We start from the raw sequence: 19,449 nt of genomic DNA on the forward strand, positions 1-19,449 counted from the left end.
AAGGTTTTCGGGGCAGATGTGCCTTTCGACAATACATCACTTCTGAACCAAATAAATATGGAATAACATTTTTTGCAATATTAGATGCGCGGACGTATTATACATCGAATTCAGAAGTGTATGTAGTTCAACAACCAGATGGACTGTTTAAAAATGGCATCAAGAGTCCAGATGAAATAGTAAAACGTATCTGTAAACCGATATTCAATTCAGGCAGAAATTTATCCATTGATAAATGGTTCACCAGCATTGGTTTATCAAACAGTTTGTTAAAAAAAGGTGACAATCGTAGGCAGTATTAGAAAGGATGAGAAAGAATTGCCAGTGGAGTTCTCCAAACCTAACAAACGTCCCCTGAAGTCAAGCATATTTGGATTCAGAGAAAATTGTACGCTGGTTTCATATGTATAAAAAAAACGTTGTATTAGTATACAGCCTACACCATGACGATAATATTGATCCTGAGAGTGGAGACAATTATAAACCAGAAATCATTACAATGTATAATGATACAAAAGGTGGGGTTGATATCGTCAATCAATTGTGTTCGAACTACAACTGCGTCAGAAACACTCAGCGATGGTCCATGGTTGTTTTTCATTCAACTTTGAATATCACTGGAATCAACAATCTGGTGATATATCATTGTGATAATGTGATAATCCAGATGCTTCCATACTTCGAAGGGAATTCCTGCGCAAACTAGCCACGGACTTGATAGAACCGCATGTGCGAGAACGTGTCACTTCACAGAGTCTTCTCCGAAACATGAAACTACAGATTCGGGAGATATACGGTTTAGAAGAAAACCAGACAGTTCGACATGAAGTGTACGAAAGAAGAAGGTGTTATTTCTGTGACAATAAGAAAAATCGAAAAACTAGGTATTTTTGCAGGAAATGCAAAAATGTATGTGCCTTGAGCATATAAATCCGGTGTGTGATTTCTGTTTCGAAAATTTTCAATTTGATAATTCGAAAGGATGTCTTTTTTTCTTATTTTAAATTGTAATAAAATAATATTGCAGATTTTTTTGTTCTTTTTTTTAACTGTAATTTTCCATAAAATTAATCACCTCAACTTCTTTGTGTGGCACATTCATAAAAAGTAGAGTGTACCTTGTTAACCCTATCTGTTCTGATAGATCGGTACGGGTACTGGTGTCTCACAATTTCAAACGGGTACTGTAGGGTTAACGCTTGAGAAAGCTATTGTATAGCAGTTTTTGTAAAACCCTTTGAAGTGAAAATCATACAATGAACTGTATTAATTAGTTTTAATATGGATTTTCATCAAGTATCGGCCAGTTCTATTTAATTAATATATGAAATGATCGATAAAACAGGGTGCAACATTTAGCGAAAACGATGTGAAAAAAATCTTAGATTCTAAAAATATAAAAAGTGATCCAAGTTAATTACAATTGCTGCAGCGGAGAGCATTAGGATACCGTAGCCGAATGAGGCTTGTATTGGTGCCGAAAACATTGTATTATTCTGAGAACACTTTGTGTCACAGAACCTTCGAGATACCAGGTGCTTACTCTCGTAGTGGAAAGCGTTGTCACGATAATTCCCTGCCGTGATATACCTCCCTCTCCTAGCTACTCGTGGAACCTTTTATGGACAATGAATTGGACCACTTCGTCTCCTGAAGATGTCAACTTTGTTGGTGAAACTCGCGTCTTGAAGAGTGTTGAGATTATGATATTCGGCAGCAGTGCTTGTTTTGGATTCAAATCTATATATCTATTATGACTAGTACGAATGAAGGTAAATGAAGAAATACATATTTGAAATAAAAGTTGTAATTTTTCTCTTTGCTATGTTGTTACTATTTCATTATGTAGTAGCAGGGGAGCCCACAATGCAAAATGGGGATTTACTCGAGCGTCATTGAGACATATTAGGTTGCAAAGCTTAGGTAATAAGAAGAAAAAAATGTTATACAATATATACCTTTTCATCGGTGGGGAAAACGTCTATAGATTTTTAAATATGTTAAAAAACTGTTGCATGGACATACTCGAGCGCGTCAGATATTGATAGCATCAATGTCCTACGTATTTTTAATAATTTTGGTATGTTAATCTGATCGTTTGCATAATGTGGGTGGTTGTACGTAAGGGTTGAAAGTGAAAAGAAAAAAAAAATCAATCGAGCGCATCAGATTTTCTAAGGTGGTCTTAAGTACAACAAAAAAAAAGTTCTTATCCAATAATCTGACGATTTCGATCTGATGCAAACTCGCGGCCATTATTATAATGTGCAAAAAAAATCGCCGTTTTGAAATACTCGAGCGCGTCAGATTAAGATATATATGGTTCATCTTCATTTTTTAGACTTGCTGTCTCATAATCTGACGATTATCTAGAGGGACTCGCTTAATCTGACAAAAACAATATTTTTTTTTTAATTTTTTTTATTCCATTGAACTTGATTAATTGAAAAGCTCAGGAAATAGCATGCAAATAAAAAAGTGTATGTTTTTTAAGTAGGATACTTGTATTTATAAGAAAATAATTTTTAAAAAATGCTCAAAAAAATTCAATTTTTTATAATCAATTGAATAATTAATGAAGAAATGAGAAATGAAACTTTCTATGTTTTTTACCACTTTTATTTGTAACTAACGTTACTGCAGTTTCGTCCTATAAGGACATTTTCAAACTTATATAAATGTCCTTATATATTGTATAAGTTTGAAAATGTCCTTATATATTGTATATGTTTGAACATGTCCTTATAGGACGAAACTGCAGTAACGTTAGTTACAAATAAAAGTGGTAAAAACATATGAAGGTTTAATTTATCTTTTCTTCATTATGATTTCCTACCGCGTAGTAACGGCTACATCCATCAATTAATTGATTAATTAATCATCATCTTCATCACGAACGAGTCTCTGTGATCAGCTGTGATGGCGTCATGGCAACAGAATTCAGAGTAGGGATGGAGTGAGAGAGAAATAGATAGAGGAAAAGTGAATAGAGAATAGTGGAATAGAAACTCGGAGAGGGAAATATAGGTATCACACAGCTGCACTCATTAAACTTTATCGACGAATTTTTGTTATTTCGGCTTGCGCAAATCGTCAGATTATATATTTTTCGTTATCCTTGAATTATTTCCTTCAAAATAAAAAAAATTAGCTAAGCTCGAGATTGTCGAAATGACGTTATTTTTTTGCAAATTTGCAGCCCTCTCCTTTCTTTTCGTCACTCTCAAATTGTCAGATTACTGGAATATACACTTTTTAGCAGGTAATTAACTCACCCTACCTTAATCTTACGCACTCGTGAATTTCTGATGATTAATTTTTTTTTCACTAATCTGATCCTTTATCCCTCACAGGCGGCCTTATGTATGGGGCTCATATTTGATAAAGGTACTTAACCGGGTACAAGGTATCCCCCTGTATAATAATCTGCCACGCTTTAGTAAATCCCGAAATCCCCGCTTGGGCTCCCCTATTATAGGGTCTTCCAACAGGGACTCTATAGTTTCTTAGAAAGCTACGAAACTTATTTAATCTGTTGAAATATATACCAAAATATCTTCATGCCTCATCACTGAAGGGTCTTCCAACAGGAACTTCCGAATTTTGACAACTGAAAACAGACATTTTGTTGAAGCTACATCTGCCAAATTAGTTGTCATTCATTCGGTCTGTTTTGCCAAATCACCATCGACAGATGTAGTATTCAACAACACGTGCAGATAATAAAAGTTTCATCAAAATGGATGATGGAACTGCAACTCTTTGAACAGATGGAAGAGGTTAACCAAATTTTGGAACACGTTCTTGCCGACATGATAAACGCTTTCATCGAAGAAGCTCAGGCGGTTTTTGCGTATATTCGCGAACAGGAAGTAATTTATACCGGAAATATATCGGATATCAGTTCTAGGTATTTAACACAGGCCAACATGGGAGAAATTACGGTACCAGATGTCGTGAAATCAATAATGTCGGACAAGGAAGCTTTGAACAATGCCATCGCTACCACCCATCATGCTCATTTGCAAATCATTGATAACAGAGAGGATAATCTAGTTGAACGGGTTAAACACTGGTTGGAAACCTTCACCAAGAACTTGACCAAAGACGAAATCAAGAGGAACAGAGACAAGTTTCTTGAAATCAACTATTTTCTGGATATCCAAAGAGAAGAATTTGATGAACTAGCCGGGGACAACTACTTAAAAATCGGAGCTGAAGATAGTTTTCAATAAATAAAATATATTACACAAAAAACATTCTGTTCGCCCATTTTACGATCGTCATAATTATTGTCCTACCGAGAGGACTATTTGCAATTTGGTGGAGTCTACTGGTTCAGTAAACGATCGGCCATCACCCGTACGTCGACGAAACGCAAGATCTGCCGAAAACATCGCCGTTGTCTGTGAGAGTGTGCATCCGTACAAAATTCAACTGACCCACGAACTGAAGGTAAACTACTATAGACAACGACGTATGCTCGCTGAATGGTCTCTAGAGCAGTTGGCAACTGGCCCTAATTTTCTTTGAAAAATCATCTGCAGCGATTAGGACCATTTCTGGATGGATAGGTACGTGAACAAACTAAATTGTCGAATTTGGGACGATACCAATCTACACGAGATTCAAAAATTCATCCCGAATGCATCCCAAAAAAGTCACTGTTTGGTGTGTAGTTTGGGCTGGCGGCGTCATTGGTCAATATTTCTTTGAGAACGACTTTGACCAGGTCATCACTGTATACGACGAGCACTATAGGTCGATAATTACCAACTTATTTTGTTCTGAATAGGTCTGGACTCCAACGACATGTGGTTTCAATAGGATGGCGCTATGTGCCACCCAGCTCATGCCACATTTGGATATTCTGCACGAGCCATTTTAGGGCATGGTGGAGGTGATGTGAACTGGCCACCGAGATCGTGCGATTTGACCCCGTTACACTTTTTCTTGTGGGGTTTTCTTAAGTCGCAGGTGTATACAAATAAGACACGAACCACAACAGTCCTCAAAGCTAACATAACCCGTGCCATCAGTCAAATTCAGCCTGATGCATGCGCCAGAGTCAAGAAAAATTGGACGTTTCGGATGGGCTGTACCCAGAGAAGCCGTGGCGGATATTTGAACGATGTTATAGTCCCCACATAATTGCATCTCACACACACTTTGTTTTATTTAAATTTAAAGATAGGAAGTGTTCAATGGAATACCCGATAGTTGAGCTCCCAAAAGGCAAACATTTTCACTATTATCTACTAATTTTAACTTGTTCAGAATCAACTTATGTCTTTGACACCAAAAAGTCTACGGGCTATTCTGCATTCTGATAGATAATGTTGTGTCGGTGTAACATGAATATCGTTTAAATATCGTGTATACCAATAAGAAAAAACAAAAAACCAAGTTGAACCCTGGAATATACCTAGTTTTACATCATGTGAACTGGAATTCTGTAAAACCATCTGTCTCTCTGCACGACACTCTTTCTATTGACATTTTTGGTCTGAAAACATGCTGAGGAGTAGGTACTTACTAATTGGTTCCAAGTGAAATAGCATTGTTTTCAAATAATTCAAGTAAGAAAAAATTGCCTGCAGTCTTTTGGCTGCTTTTTTGGAATCATCAGGAAAAAACTGATACAAATACGTTTCGATTGTTTTGTAATAATTTCATTCAATAATTCGTTTCAGCAAAGTCCTATTTTTTTTGGGAAAGAAAGTTTTTGGCTTTCTACTACTCCATCTAGATACAAAAGGAAAAGTGTGAATCTTTCAAAGAAAGGAAGGAAGTAATCAATTCTAAAAGAAGTAGCTGTATTGTATATAGATATGTAGATCATGCAAAGAAGTAACTTTCAGACACAAACTGGAAGAAAAAGCCCTCAAGATAATTAACTATTTTTCATTCTAAATTGAATGGAACTTGTTAATACTTTATGAAAATCCATATCAAAACTCAATAATAATATTTTTCTGATATTTTCTTCAGCAGGTTTACAAAACCTCGACACGTGTTTCACCATACAAAATCTATTTGAAGTAGGATTTACTTATAGAGAAAATCATTACATTACACAAATATCATTGGTACTAGGAATCACACGTTAAAAGGTATGACCTCGTTAGCCTTAAGTTCGTACAAATTTTGACGTCTGAGATTTGTCGTTCGTGAGGAGACGATAGCTGGTTATCGGAAAACATATTTTTTTTTACCAGTGAGCTTATCTTATATTCTCTGATACGGTGATACTGGTATAGCTAGTTGGTAATGACAATACATGTTTTAACCAAAACATTGCCGAATCTGCATTGCATTGTCAAGCAAAACTGTGTGCTTCTTTGACTGAATAATATTTTTTGCTGAACTACGACTCATTTTTTCAGGCTAATTCACTATTTACAATTTTTTATTTTAGTTTTTCAATTTTTTTCTGACTTCTAACGTAAGTAATGGGCCCTTTCTACCTTTAAAACTTTGCCTTTGTATTTTGTAACTTTTGCCGCATATTCTAGACATATGAGAATACTTTTTTTACGATATTCGAAAAAATGATCTATACAAAATCCAAAATCATCATGAGCTTCTGTTAGTTCTTCAAGCAAAAGAAAACGTTATATCATTCACTGCTAACGTACGGAAGATAAGGAAAATGGACAAGTAGAGGTCATAGATAGAGGTCAGCATATTCAATTAGCTTATTTCAATCATCAGCAATTAGAGAGCTTAAAAATCATTTTGAAATCGCATACACGGATTAATGTGTATCAACTTATTTCGGTGAGTTGCTCAATGTAACTGAAATATTAACAGTATCTTTTCAATGACAAAAATGTTACTTTCTAAAAATTCACTGTAATCGATCAAAGTTACATTTTATTCCAAATTTATGTATCCAATGGTTTTAACCCGAACTTGAAACTTAACTCTATAAACCAGTTCCTAATCGAGATTTGGGTAATGAAAATATAAGCTATATACGCTCAAAATAGATAGCCGTAGCTATCATTACAAACATTCGAATAAAGTTAAATACAGGATGTTTCAGAAGAGTCCTACTACTGACAAAACGGAATATTCTTTTCAAAGAAGGATTATTGAAAGAAAAAAATACGAATACTATTAATATAATGTTTCAATGATTCAAATATGCAATTAACTATACAGAGTGTTCATTAAACATGCGGCAAAAAATTGATGAGCTTTTGCTTGGACTATTCTAAGGATATTTTGTCCTTTGATGATTTTTGATAGGACGCATTGTTTCGAAGATACGGGGCTTTTGCGCACATTGGTTAAAATCCCTCAACTACCAACGCCTATTCTTTTTACCGATGAAGCCAGTTTTTCAAGAAATGCCATAAAGAATTTTCACAATAACCATGTTTGGGCAGAAGAAAATCCACATGAAGAGCTTGAAGATCGCTTTCAACATCAATTCTCGTTTAACGTTTGAGTGGGAATTGTAGGTGACTTCGTAATTGGGCCAATATTTCTGCCAGGAAGACTTAACGGCGAGGCGCAACTTTTTGGAACAAACGCTACCTCAGTTTCTGGAGGATGTACCATTGGTTACAAGAAATTCAATGTGGTTTATGCACGATGGTGCACCAGCGCATTTTAGCATATTGGCTTATGGCCTACTCGATCACCGGACTTAAACCCCTGGATTATTTCCTATGGGGCCCCAAAAGTCATTAGTTTACAGTACTCCAGTGAAATATTTGAGAAATCGGATAATTGTTGGATGTAACGCAATCAGAAACGATCCTGGTGTTTTTGAAAGTGTTCGGGAATCGATGAGGAGAAGATTGTATTCTTGCATCTGAGCGGGGAGTCGTCATTTTCAACAGTTCTTGAAAATTAAGAAACATTTCATGTAATTTTTGGTGATAAATTGGTATTGTCGAAATTCTTTTTCGCTCCGCATCTTCAAAAAAAGCGCCCAATCAAAAATCATCAAAGTACAAATAGTCCAAGGAATAGTCCAATTAATGTTTGTCATATGTTCAATAAACACCCTGTATACATCTACCAAAATTAAATAAAAATTTCACCCCACTACTGTCGATGTTTCAATGCCTTGTTGACATCAGTAACTGTACGACAAATTATTGTCACAATAATCGTCAATTTTCATTACGATTTTTTGAAGATCAGTGGAAATCATGCAACCATAAGTATTTCGGCACATTACGTTCTATTACATCATAAACAGCTGATAAAATTGCATTCCTTCATATTGAAACCAAAGAAATGACGTTCAGCAAGTTCATCAGCACATCGTAATTCATAGTATCGAAAGCCTTGCGGTTTAAATTGATAATTCAATGATTTGTTTATTTAATTTGGATCAGAAAGATGTTCGGTAATATATTTCGTGTCTTTATGATTGACTATATCAAATAAATGTTATGTTTTCCATAGCTATTTGGCATTTTGTTAATGACACTGTTCATTGTTAAAATACCAACTTGACTAAAATGACGTCGATCTAGCAGTTGTAGAATCTTGTATAGCAACTCCGTAGGGTAGGAAATTTCCCATAACTGTGGTTAGAAAAAAAAACTAACATGGAGTGCTACAACGTGTCTCTGACCCTTCGAGAGGCAAACCAGCACAACAACCTTCGTCAAGTAAGAGAACTGACGGATTGTGACATACAACTTCAAAAATAAATGAGACAGATTGGAACTTCTATTCACCATAAGTTTGTACCAAGATCTGGATTGATTAAAGTCGACAAAAACGCCATCTATGAGATTGACAGAGAATTGAGTCCCCGAATATCAAAGATAAACAAGATAAACAGAACACAATAATGATTCAACACCAAACAGAGCTATTTTCACCCGTCATAGGTCTCATTAGTAATGCTGGGCTGAACCACAAATGCGTTGCTGTACTCAACTGTCCTTGAAGGACAAACTTGATCAGATAGGGTCGACGATGTACCCCTTACGAAGGCGTCATCTATGGGATTGACTGAGAAACCAATTCCAGAATATTAATATTCTGGATATTCAAAAAACTTATCTTTCTGATGGTAATAGCAGCGACCTGATACTGGTGATGGAGGTACTAGAAAAGTAAACTTCGAAACTTTCAGTTACTTTTGAAAAGGAAATACCCAGATATTCTTCTTGTGAAATTTACTTTCTCCTACAATTAACTATGGATAACTAAACCAAACCTAAAACTTTCTTTTCGAAATGCCCAAATCTCAGTTTCTCTCAAAATTATAACCATCAGATAACTTCAAAAACTGGAAACGTACATCATTAACGAATATATTTAATAATGGTATTTCCAATACCATCAATATCCGTGATTTTTAAATAAATTCAATGACTTTTGAAACAATATATGTTCAAACAATGAATGGTTAATTTTATATTCCACTCTTCTTTCATATTACTTAAACTGTAGTTGTGGATCGTTTCCACGTGCACAACCACGTGGTTATTTCTGGTCGCTACATGCAAACAGAAGAGGAAATGGGTGGGAAGTTACTGCTCAGAATGAAATCTTTTCAATCCCATATTTTCACTGAAATTATACAATCGATAAAAATTTGTTCATCTCACTATAGAGAAAATAGAGGATACCCCTATTATATTTGAAACTACTCCTATAATAATTCAAAATACAATACTATAATTATTGAAAAACAGACGGATTGCTTTCACTCATTCAGAAGATTTCTTTCATTTAAAAAAAAATAAAAGATGCCATTATTTCTTCTTCTCACAATAATATCTTCTTCTTATGGTCTGTCAATGTTGGAATTAACGTGTAATTCAATGTTTATATGAAAGTAGCTGTTCCAGTTTGTGTCTAAAAGTTACTTCTTTGCATGATATTCACATCTATGTATAGAGTTTGAAATTGATTGCCTTTTTTCTTTCTTTGGAAGATTCCCCAATGTTCTTTTTGTATCAAGATGGAGTAGTAGAAAGCCAAAAACTGTCTTCCCCAAAAAAATTGTCACTGCTAAAAATAAACCCCTTCCAATTCAAAAATAATGTTTTTATATACTTTTTGTTACAATATGTTTTTTTTTTCAAATACTTTCAATATTCACTTGATTTAATATAAGACTTTGTTTGGCGGTAAACGTATTATTCGGAAAAGAACGCATCGAGAATTTGAATTTCACCGCGCCACCGCCACGGCCGCCATATTTCATATGTCACGTGAAACGAATAAAATTCTAAATTCCAATATAAGTAATAATGTCCTCAGATCAAACATTTTTGCTGCAAATTCACTACAAGAAATGGTAAATCAAGTAATCACTTTATCAGTTTCTTCATTATGCCAGTGTATGTATTTGTGTGTGTTCAAAATGAAATGGTTGAACAACGCCTAACCGGACTGGCACTTCTCCACGTCCATAAAAATGTACCCATTGAAGTAGGTGAAGTGAAAATGCGTTCCAGGAGAAGACGTAAATGAATAAAAACAAGCTTTTATTTAAGTGTCCAAAAAAAAATCAAAATAAAATTTTGAATCACATTAACCACATTCATTTTTGACTTTACAGCATTTAAATTATAATAAAAGCTTGTTGCGATAATTTCAATTTGTAATTGTAGTAGGTAGGCACCTACTAAACTTGTAAGCAATTCATATTGTTTGTAATTGAATGAAAGTGCCTTGAATGCACACATGGAATTTATCGGGTTTGAAATTTAAAATTTTATTAAAATTTCATCCGACTGAATATGTAGAGATTTTTTCTAGGCATCGCGACAAGCTTTTATTATAATTTCAATTCTGTAAAGTCATAAATGAATGTGGTTATTGTGATTCAAAATTTTATTTTTATATTTTTAGGGCACTAAAATAAAAGTTTTTTATCATTATTTTATTTTATATGTTTCATTTCAATCGATAGTTATCGATCAATACGAAAGTCCATCTATAAAACGGAGAGTCCTTCAATAGAAAAACTGAAGGAACGGGGAAAACTATTATTAGAATAAACTATATTCTATAGAATTAGGTAGGTACCTACTCCTCCGGCATACCTTATAGAAGAATTAGCTTGTTATATTTCTTAGTCTATGCATTTCATTGATGGCGTCATTATTACGTAACCGAGTCCCAGTTGATTTCGAACAAGCCCTGCATAAAATAATTGGCAACATTCTACGTTCAGCTGTACCATGGCTGAATTTAGCTGGAAATTGCACAGATTTCGGTTGAATGACGTGGATCCCATCTTTGCCGAAATCGATACGGACTGATCGAATATCCATGTCATACATTTGTGCTCTCCGGAAACAGGGTCATATAATTTCTATTAAATGACCGATGACACCATTCACTAGACCCTTAGGCACAAATATTTCCAACTCTTTAGGTAACCCCCAGTCTTGTTTATATCAGATTTAATTTTTTTTCTAGAAATATATTTTTTTTATTGAAGCCAACCCTGGATGTGGCATCTATTTCATGGTGGGCCTACCAACTGCCTACCATAAACAAATGCGTATACAAAATTTCGTGTCCCTGCTATTTACCGCTGAGAAGATCTCTCGTACAGAGCCGATCCTAGCAGCAGCATCAGGTCACGTTTATGATTAACATGCATTGTCATCGGTTCTGGACCAGCATGCAAAATTTCAGGTCAATCGGATACCGGGAAGTGGGTCAAATTGAACTTGAAAGATTTTTTAACATACATACCAGTCAAGTTAAATAAAAGCAAAAAGAGAAATGAAAATTTCTATGTTTTTAACCACATAGAAATTTTCATTTCTCTTTTCATTATGATCTCCTACCACGTAGTAACGGCTACATCCATCTATTTATTAAATAAAAGCGTTCAACAAGTTAAATAAAAGCTTTTAAAAAATGGATTTCGTTATTTAAATATAGGTAGGTATTTTTAATACAGTACTTACATGCGTTAACAAAATACCTACTCTTCACTTTTTACTATTATTATCAAAATTAAGTTAGAACTTCTTGTGACTTAACCACCACTATGTGACCTCCCCCCTGGCGCCAAAGCCAGATCCGCCTTTGTCGACTCAATGGGGTGGCGTATAAGACAATTTCTAGAAGACACACTGCCAGGATTGTTAGAGGATGTACCTGTGCTAGTAAGACGAAATGTGTGGTTTATGTACGATGGGGCTGCTGCTCATTTCAGTGTAACCGCTTGTGAATATTTAACTGATAGTGGATAGGTCGTAGGGGACCTCAACCATGGCCATTCAGATCTGCATACTTGAACCCTTTGGATATTTCTTTTGGGAATATTGTCGCAACTCAGTTCTCGCTTGGCTATTAACGAGAGGATTTTATTCGCTGTTTCACCCATTCATTCATTCATTCAAATAATAAAAGAACTCATTTAAAACTTAATTGAATGTTTATTGTAAAAGAAACGGAAAAAATACTTTAAATAAACTGACACTCAAATGTTAATAAGAAAAAATACATTAAAATAATCAAAAAACTTACATAATACTGCCACCCAGCAGGATTGAAGAAAAGGAGATGTGCTGCATTTTCTGAAGACCCAATCGATACGTAAATGAATGCTGTCTGTTGACTGTTAACTGTTAACTCTTAATGATCTTGACCTCCCTCAATATTTATAAAGAATTATACGCTGACATTGCGACTTTGATCCGGTCACTGTACTGAGGTAAAATGCACAGCATGCAATCTGTGCCAAGTTTGCATATTTGGAGATTGTTTTATATTCCATATCCTGTGATCGGATCAATTTCGATGTCTATGAACTTGAAATATCAAAAGATGGAATTCTGAATACTGAGTGTTTTTGTGTTAAAATATTGAAGTGAGGTTGGAACATCTTTCAATTCATGTATTTACTTAAATGAATCTGAATAATTTCATGATTATCTTCTATATTTGACACATCTCCCCTCCACGTTAAAGCTGGCCCCCAGCTTTCTGGGTGGTAATGAAAAACAAAAAAAAAAATGAAAACTCACAACTCAATAAAAATATTTTGAATAATAAAAAAACAATGGGTTTAAAATATGATTATAAACATCAATTACAAACTACATGTCCTATAAAAGTTGGAAAAAACTATATTGTCCAATTGATTCTGCAACTATGAGTTCCCACACTAATATTGTCATAGTCCGGCACTGAACTTTATCTGTCTTTGTGTCACTCCACCAATCTGTCCGCACATTGTTCCGTGTCTTGGTTCTGATACTGTTTAGGTTGACGGCTGCTCGGCTACCACAACTCAACTGGATGGAAACATTGGCAACGTAACAGTGGACTGAATTGGACTGGACTATAATTACGTATTACGTTGTGCTTTGCGTTTTCTCGTACTCACAGAAAATGTTTTTATGGTTTCTGTGAAATGTATCTGTCATTCTGTTCCATGCCTATTCTCTCAATTGTGTATAGAGAAGAAGATTTACGATTTGACATGACATATGACATACATATAATTTGATGAATATGTGAATATTTAGCGGCATTTTTCGTTCACTGAAGTGATTTTGATTTCACACTTTGAAATATATTTATATCTGTGTGTTCATCGTGTAATAGTGTGATCAAGTTATTAGCTGCCCAGGAATATAGAAATTACCCCTTCGAGAGCTTTTGGGAAACTTCAAACATCATCGTTTGTGGTTCTGTTGTGTCAGCATTTATGAAACTAGCGTTGTTTTCATAAATTACTTGCGAAATATTTTCTGTAGGCTGCTTGGGATTTGGATTATCCTGGTACTCAACGGTATGATGGTGATTCTGAATTGTTTTGAGTATTACAATTTTATTCACATATTATGTCTGCCTACACAGGAACTGTTTATCAGCTACTCAGAACAACTGGTAACGCAACAACGTAAGTATTTGTTTCTGGTTGAATATGGCACTAGTGACTGCGATATTCCTATAGTCCATTCATTTGAGCCATGATGATTCAACTTAATGTTTCCCTAGGTCATCGTGCTGTCTATGGTACGATCTGCTGAATGTCCTGGAGTGGAAAACCGTAACAGTGGTGATGGAGTAGTGGAGTAGTGACTGCCTCGAAGTGCCTTGGGGTGTGGTGTTGCCTCCATTGCATGAAACAAGAGAGAAATTCGGCAGTAAGTTCTTCCATGATATATTTTTATTCTTATAGCTAGGTTATGTTACTATTAAATTCGATAATAAAAAAATCAACAAAAATCACTGCATTATATAGTTAACAATCATTTGACAGTTTAATCTAATTGGTTAGAGTACATATAATATACATTAAAGTTAATTTGATGATAAATAGCAAATAGCTTACAGACTTTCTTTTTCAACTTTGAAACATACTTTTTGATTTATGCTTGAGCATACTTTCAAAATTCATTGGTTCTTTATGACACACCCATTTCAACATTAATTTCTTTTTGTACAATTTTTTACTGATTCCTTACAGTCTTTGTCACCTGCCTATTCAATTGTCACCTCATGTGATATACATTTCACTGAATAATAGGAAATTGAAAATAGCAATAGCAATTTATTTTCTTTTCAATGAAAATAAACAGCTATTGGAAATATTTATCGAAAACAACTACTTTCCTGGCTAGTACCAACGACGAATATTGAATTATATCTGATAAATATATATTAGAAAACACATGTAAATTGCATCTCTCAGATTTTGCATATATTATTATTATTCTCTTTATACTCTTTCACCTTTTTTCATAATTACCATGACGTAGTAACTTTCTACATCTTGAAACATCATATTTGTCTTTTCTTAAGACAACTTTCTGTGTCGTACTTTCTACAACATCGTACCTATTGTCTTTCCTCCGAAGACCTCATATATGCGCATTTCATTTCATGCCTCATACAAAATTCATATTATAATCATCATTATTTCTCATGAACATCTAACATATTTCACACACCTTCAAAAATGAAAAATTTCATGCAGTTTTGGGAGCGTCCTCCACAGTCTGCCTTTTCATCTCGTGTGTATAGTCTACCTATATAAATGATCCTTCTTCAATACATAATCATCAATTCTCACCTTTTCAATATATCTATACGCTTCTTTTATTTCTCATAATATTACAAACTTCACTGTTTGTAGATCATCAGTCTGAGATGCTATTTTCTATTACTTTCCATACAAAATAAAATTAAAATAAAACTATGTGGTGACATTGAATTGTTTGTACTACTTCTGGCAAGGGGTGTGTCAATAATGCATTCATTATTATTATGTTTCTTTTCTTATGTAATTACTCCTTATTTTTCCTTAATTAATTGTATGTGAAATTATATTTTAAAAAACTAATTGCAACTGAAAAAATATTTTGTATCTGCATTTTTATTTAATTACTATTCTCTAATGTTTATATCCTAATTATTCTGGATTCTTATATGTTTAAAATTGAATATTTTAATTTGAGTCAGAATACTCATTCATAAAACAGTTCACAGTTCTGGAATTTTTGCGTATAATAGATACCTAACTAGATAAATTAATTTTTGTTTAATATTATATGTACTATGTACATATAATATTATATATGTACATATTATGTAATATATTATATGTATATGTATATGTACTAATATGTAGAGGGATATACTCTACCAAGCATAATTTAACAAATTTAATTTTGTTATAGGGGAGGCGCTTAAGATTATGCAACGAATAGTGAACAATAGTATTTAAGAAAAAAAATTTTGTGAAAGAGAGGTAAGTATGCTTGAAGTGTAACACTGCCATGTAAAACATGTTTTAATAAAATTTTTGAAGACCATCATCTTTCACTACCTCTTGATATCAGTATCGCAATAACTATTTATAGCAAATGAATTGTTGAGTTTTAAACTCAAAGGAAAAAGTTTAAATATTTGGCGGTTATATTAAAATGAAACTATTTCCAGAATTTACTAAAAATAGTAAATCTGAGGGATTTTTTGAATATTTTACGTTGCGCTGTATCGAAAACAACATTACAAACCAATCGACAAGGGTTCATATTTATACTGTATGTCAAAAATGACAGTTTTCAAAAAGTTAATAAAACTCAAAAATGGACTTTTTTCTTGTGTCAATATTCTTATTGATTATATTAAATATATTGATTACTCAATGAGCTGAAGTTGATGACTACTATAATTTTTTTTCGAGTCATTACCAATAAATTATTAAAGGATGATTGGGAACAAGGAATATCTTATGAATCCAACTAATTGATACTATGATACACATTTTCAAGCTGATGAAACAGATATTGGTAGGTGTATCATTTATTTTTCAAAAAGTCAGATACGTATGCGAAATTTCGAAATCATGTAATGGGTAATCGTACGGAGCTGGATGAACAGATATTCCATACGTTTAGCCAATCTCAACAGTACAGTTCCAAGCTGATGAAACAGATATTGGAAAATGTACCGCTCATACTCTCGAAATTTACAGACGATAAATGAAATTTTTTTTTCAAATTATTCCATTGGCAATCTTAAGAAGCTGAATGAACAGATATTCTTTATGATTGCTCAACTTCAGTAATACTTTTCTTTCTAAGCTGATGGACAGTTATTAGAAAGTGTATTACTCATAATTTGAGGAGAAGGGAAACATGGAAAGTTGACTGAAATGATAGGTTGTATTTGGATTAAAAAAAATTGAAGCACAAGAACCAACTTATAACATATTCAAAACTAATTATCAAACTATCAAAAAAAACATTTATTTGAGGTATATTAAAAAGAAGGAAAAACTGTAATTTTACTGGATGAAACAGCTATTAAATTCTCTCATTATTGGAAAACAAAAGAAAAATACACTTTTCTGCTAATTATCACAACATATTTTCAAAACTTGAACAATTCAACTTTTTGTATCAGAAAATTAGGCCCATTATGAAGAATGAAGCCCCCGAGAACGAGAGAGGCGCCTCCACCACGTGTCGCAACTCAGTTCTCGCTTGGCTATTAACGAGAGGATTTTATTCGCTGTTTCACCCATTCATTCATTCATTCAAATAATAAAAGAACTCATTTAAAACTTAATTGAATGTTTATTGTAAAAGAAACGGAAAAAATACTTTAAATAAACTGACACTCAAATGTTAATAAGAAAAAATACATTAAAATAATCAAAAAACTTACATAATACTGCCACCCAGCAGGATTGAAGAAAAGGAGATGTGCTGCATTTTCTGAAGACCCAATCGATACGTAAATGAATGCTGTCTGTTGACTGTTAACTGTTAACTCTTAATGATCTTGACCTCCCTCAATATTTATAAAGAATTATACGCTGACATTGCGACTTTGATCCGGTCACTGTACTGAGGTAAAATGCACAGCATGCAATCTGTGCCAAGTTTGCATATTTGGAGATTGTTTTATATTCCATATCCTGTGATCGGATCAATTTCGATGTCTATGAACTTGAAATATCAAAAGATGGAATTCTGAATACTGAGTGTTTTTGTGTTAAAATATTGAAGTGAGGTTGGAACATCTTTCAATTCATGTATTTACTTAAATGAATCTGAATAATTTCATGATTATCTTCTATATTTGACAATATGTCGGATCGCTTGTTTATGCTACACTATTTGTCGATGAAAGTGAAATAGAATTATGAATAAATTGCATAATTTCCACTTATAAAAGTGGAAAACATAGAAAGTTTTATTTCCCATTTTTCAGAATATATATACATAATTCTAATGTCATACGGAACACCCCAGGAATTTTCGAACGTGGCCGGCACTCGATGAAAAGATGATTTGATGTCATGGTTCAAGTTGGTATTGAAAATAATATCAAACTTATCTAAAACAGTGGCGTACAATGATATTTTCCATAAATATTACTCAAGTAACCCTCTGGAACTTAAATTCCAAATCTAATTTCATTATGCATTTCGTTATGCTAGTAATGTTCATACTATGATAATGAGTACTGAAATCAATAAATATATCGGTAGTTGGCATTGTTGAGTATTCTATTTAAAAATCATATATCACTACACGTGATATACAGCTGGGACAATTGAAAAATGCAGACGCGTCATCAACAAAATATGCAACAAAACATTTTAGCAATCTTTCCTTCTATATAAGGTCTTCAACAAGGACTTCCGAACTTTGATAATTGATAACGGCCTTGTTGAATTTACATGTGTCAAATGAGTTGTCACTTATTTAGTCTGTTTTGTCAAATCACCGATTCGCAATATGGTGAATAAATTTGACTCCACTTCCAGTAATCGATCGACCAACACCCGTACATCGACGAATCGTAAAATCTGCTGAAAACATTGCCGCTGTCCGTGAGAGTGTGCAGTAGAATCCGAGGCTGTAGATTTTACGCCGCTCACAAGAACGTGGCCTTTTGCACACCACACGTTGACGAATTTCGCGTTGTGACTTGGGCCTGCACCCGTACCGACCCAGTAACTGAAGGTGAACGACCATAGACAACGGCGTATGCTCGCTGAATGGGCTCTAGAGCAACTTCAGCGATTAGGCCCATTTCTGGATGAATGCGGGTACGTGAACAAACTAAATTGTCCACATAAGATCCAAGAGCGTCCAAAGCATCCCGAAAAAGTCACTGTTTGGCATGAATTGCGTCATCGGCTCATATTTCTTTAAGAACGACGTTGGCCAGGCTATCACTGTCAATATCGAGCACTATAGATCGATGATTACTAACTTTTTTTGGCCTAAATTAAATGATCTGGACATAAACGACATGTGGTTTCAACTGGACGGCGCTACGTGCCACTCAGTTCATATACCTATTTGGATATTCTGCACGAGCAATTTGAGGGCTTGGTCATCTTACGTAAAGGTGATATAAACTGCCCACCAAGTCGTGCGATTTAACCCCGTTAAACTTTTTCTTGTGAAGTTTTCTTAGGTCGTAGGTATATGCGAATAAGCGACAAAGGCCCTCAAAGCCAACATAACGCATACCATCGGTCAAATTCAGCCTGATTTATGCACCACAGTCATGGAATATTGGACGTTTCGGATGCGCTCCGCCCAGAGATGTTATATTCCACATATAATGGCATCAATAGGTCTTTTAAAAACAATATCTCACACACACTTTGTTTTATTCAAATTTGAAGATAGAAAGCACTTAATGAAAGACCCTATACAAAAACGAACTTTACATTAACGTTTGTGTGTTAATTTTTAGAACGCATACATGTTACCGTTTACGTTCCAATTCAACGCAAACGTGTTAACGTTTGAATGATAACTTGCACTCCTTACTTCGAAGAGAAATAGCTGAATAAACCTGAGTCTTCGGATTTTTTTTGATTTCCAGACCCATTGACAATTTACGTGTTTTTTAAGGAAAAGTCTCTGAGTCACTTCTTTTACACCAACTTTTAAAAGTTGTTTTCAGAACTAATAAACTGTACGCATTTCATATTTCATAGTAAGTGAATTTCAT

The 19,449-nt window shown here is 34.1% G+C and overlaps 2 protein-coding genes and 1 long non-coding RNA gene across 7 annotated transcripts in view; all 3 read left to right on the forward strand.

Annotated features, from left to right (window-relative positions):
* The window catches only part of Ca-beta (Calcium channel protein beta subunit), a 483,978-nt gene that overhangs the window by 319,879 nt on the left and 144,650 nt on the right, over positions 1–19,449 (forward strand). The window lies entirely within an intron of this gene.
* LOC111518046 (dynein regulatory complex subunit 3-like) lies at positions 3,605–4,264 on the forward strand. Its single transcript, XM_023155710.2, has 2 exons — positions 3,605–3,853; positions 3,905–4,264. The coding sequence occupies exons 1-2, from the start codon at positions 3,744–3,746 to the stop codon at positions 4,233–4,235; spliced, it is 441 nt and encodes a 146-aa protein (XP_023011478.2). The 5' UTR covers positions 3,605–3,743; the 3' UTR covers positions 4,236–4,264.
* On the forward strand, positions 12,290–16,011 carry LOC141481286 (uncharacterized). The gene is made up of 3 exons (XR_012464864.1): positions 12,290–13,858; positions 13,957–14,105; positions 15,642–16,011. It is a non-coding gene; the product is annotated as an uncharacterized lncRNA (long non-coding RNA).

Source organism: Leptinotarsa decemlineata, unplaced genomic scaffold (genome assembly GCF_025532065.1).
Source record: "Leptinotarsa decemlineata unplaced genomic scaffold, Ldec_3_MD MMD2_tig00000133_RagTag_RagTag, whole genome shotgun sequence".
Lineage (NCBI taxonomy): Eukaryota > Metazoa > Arthropoda > Insecta > Coleoptera > Chrysomelidae > Leptinotarsa > Leptinotarsa decemlineata.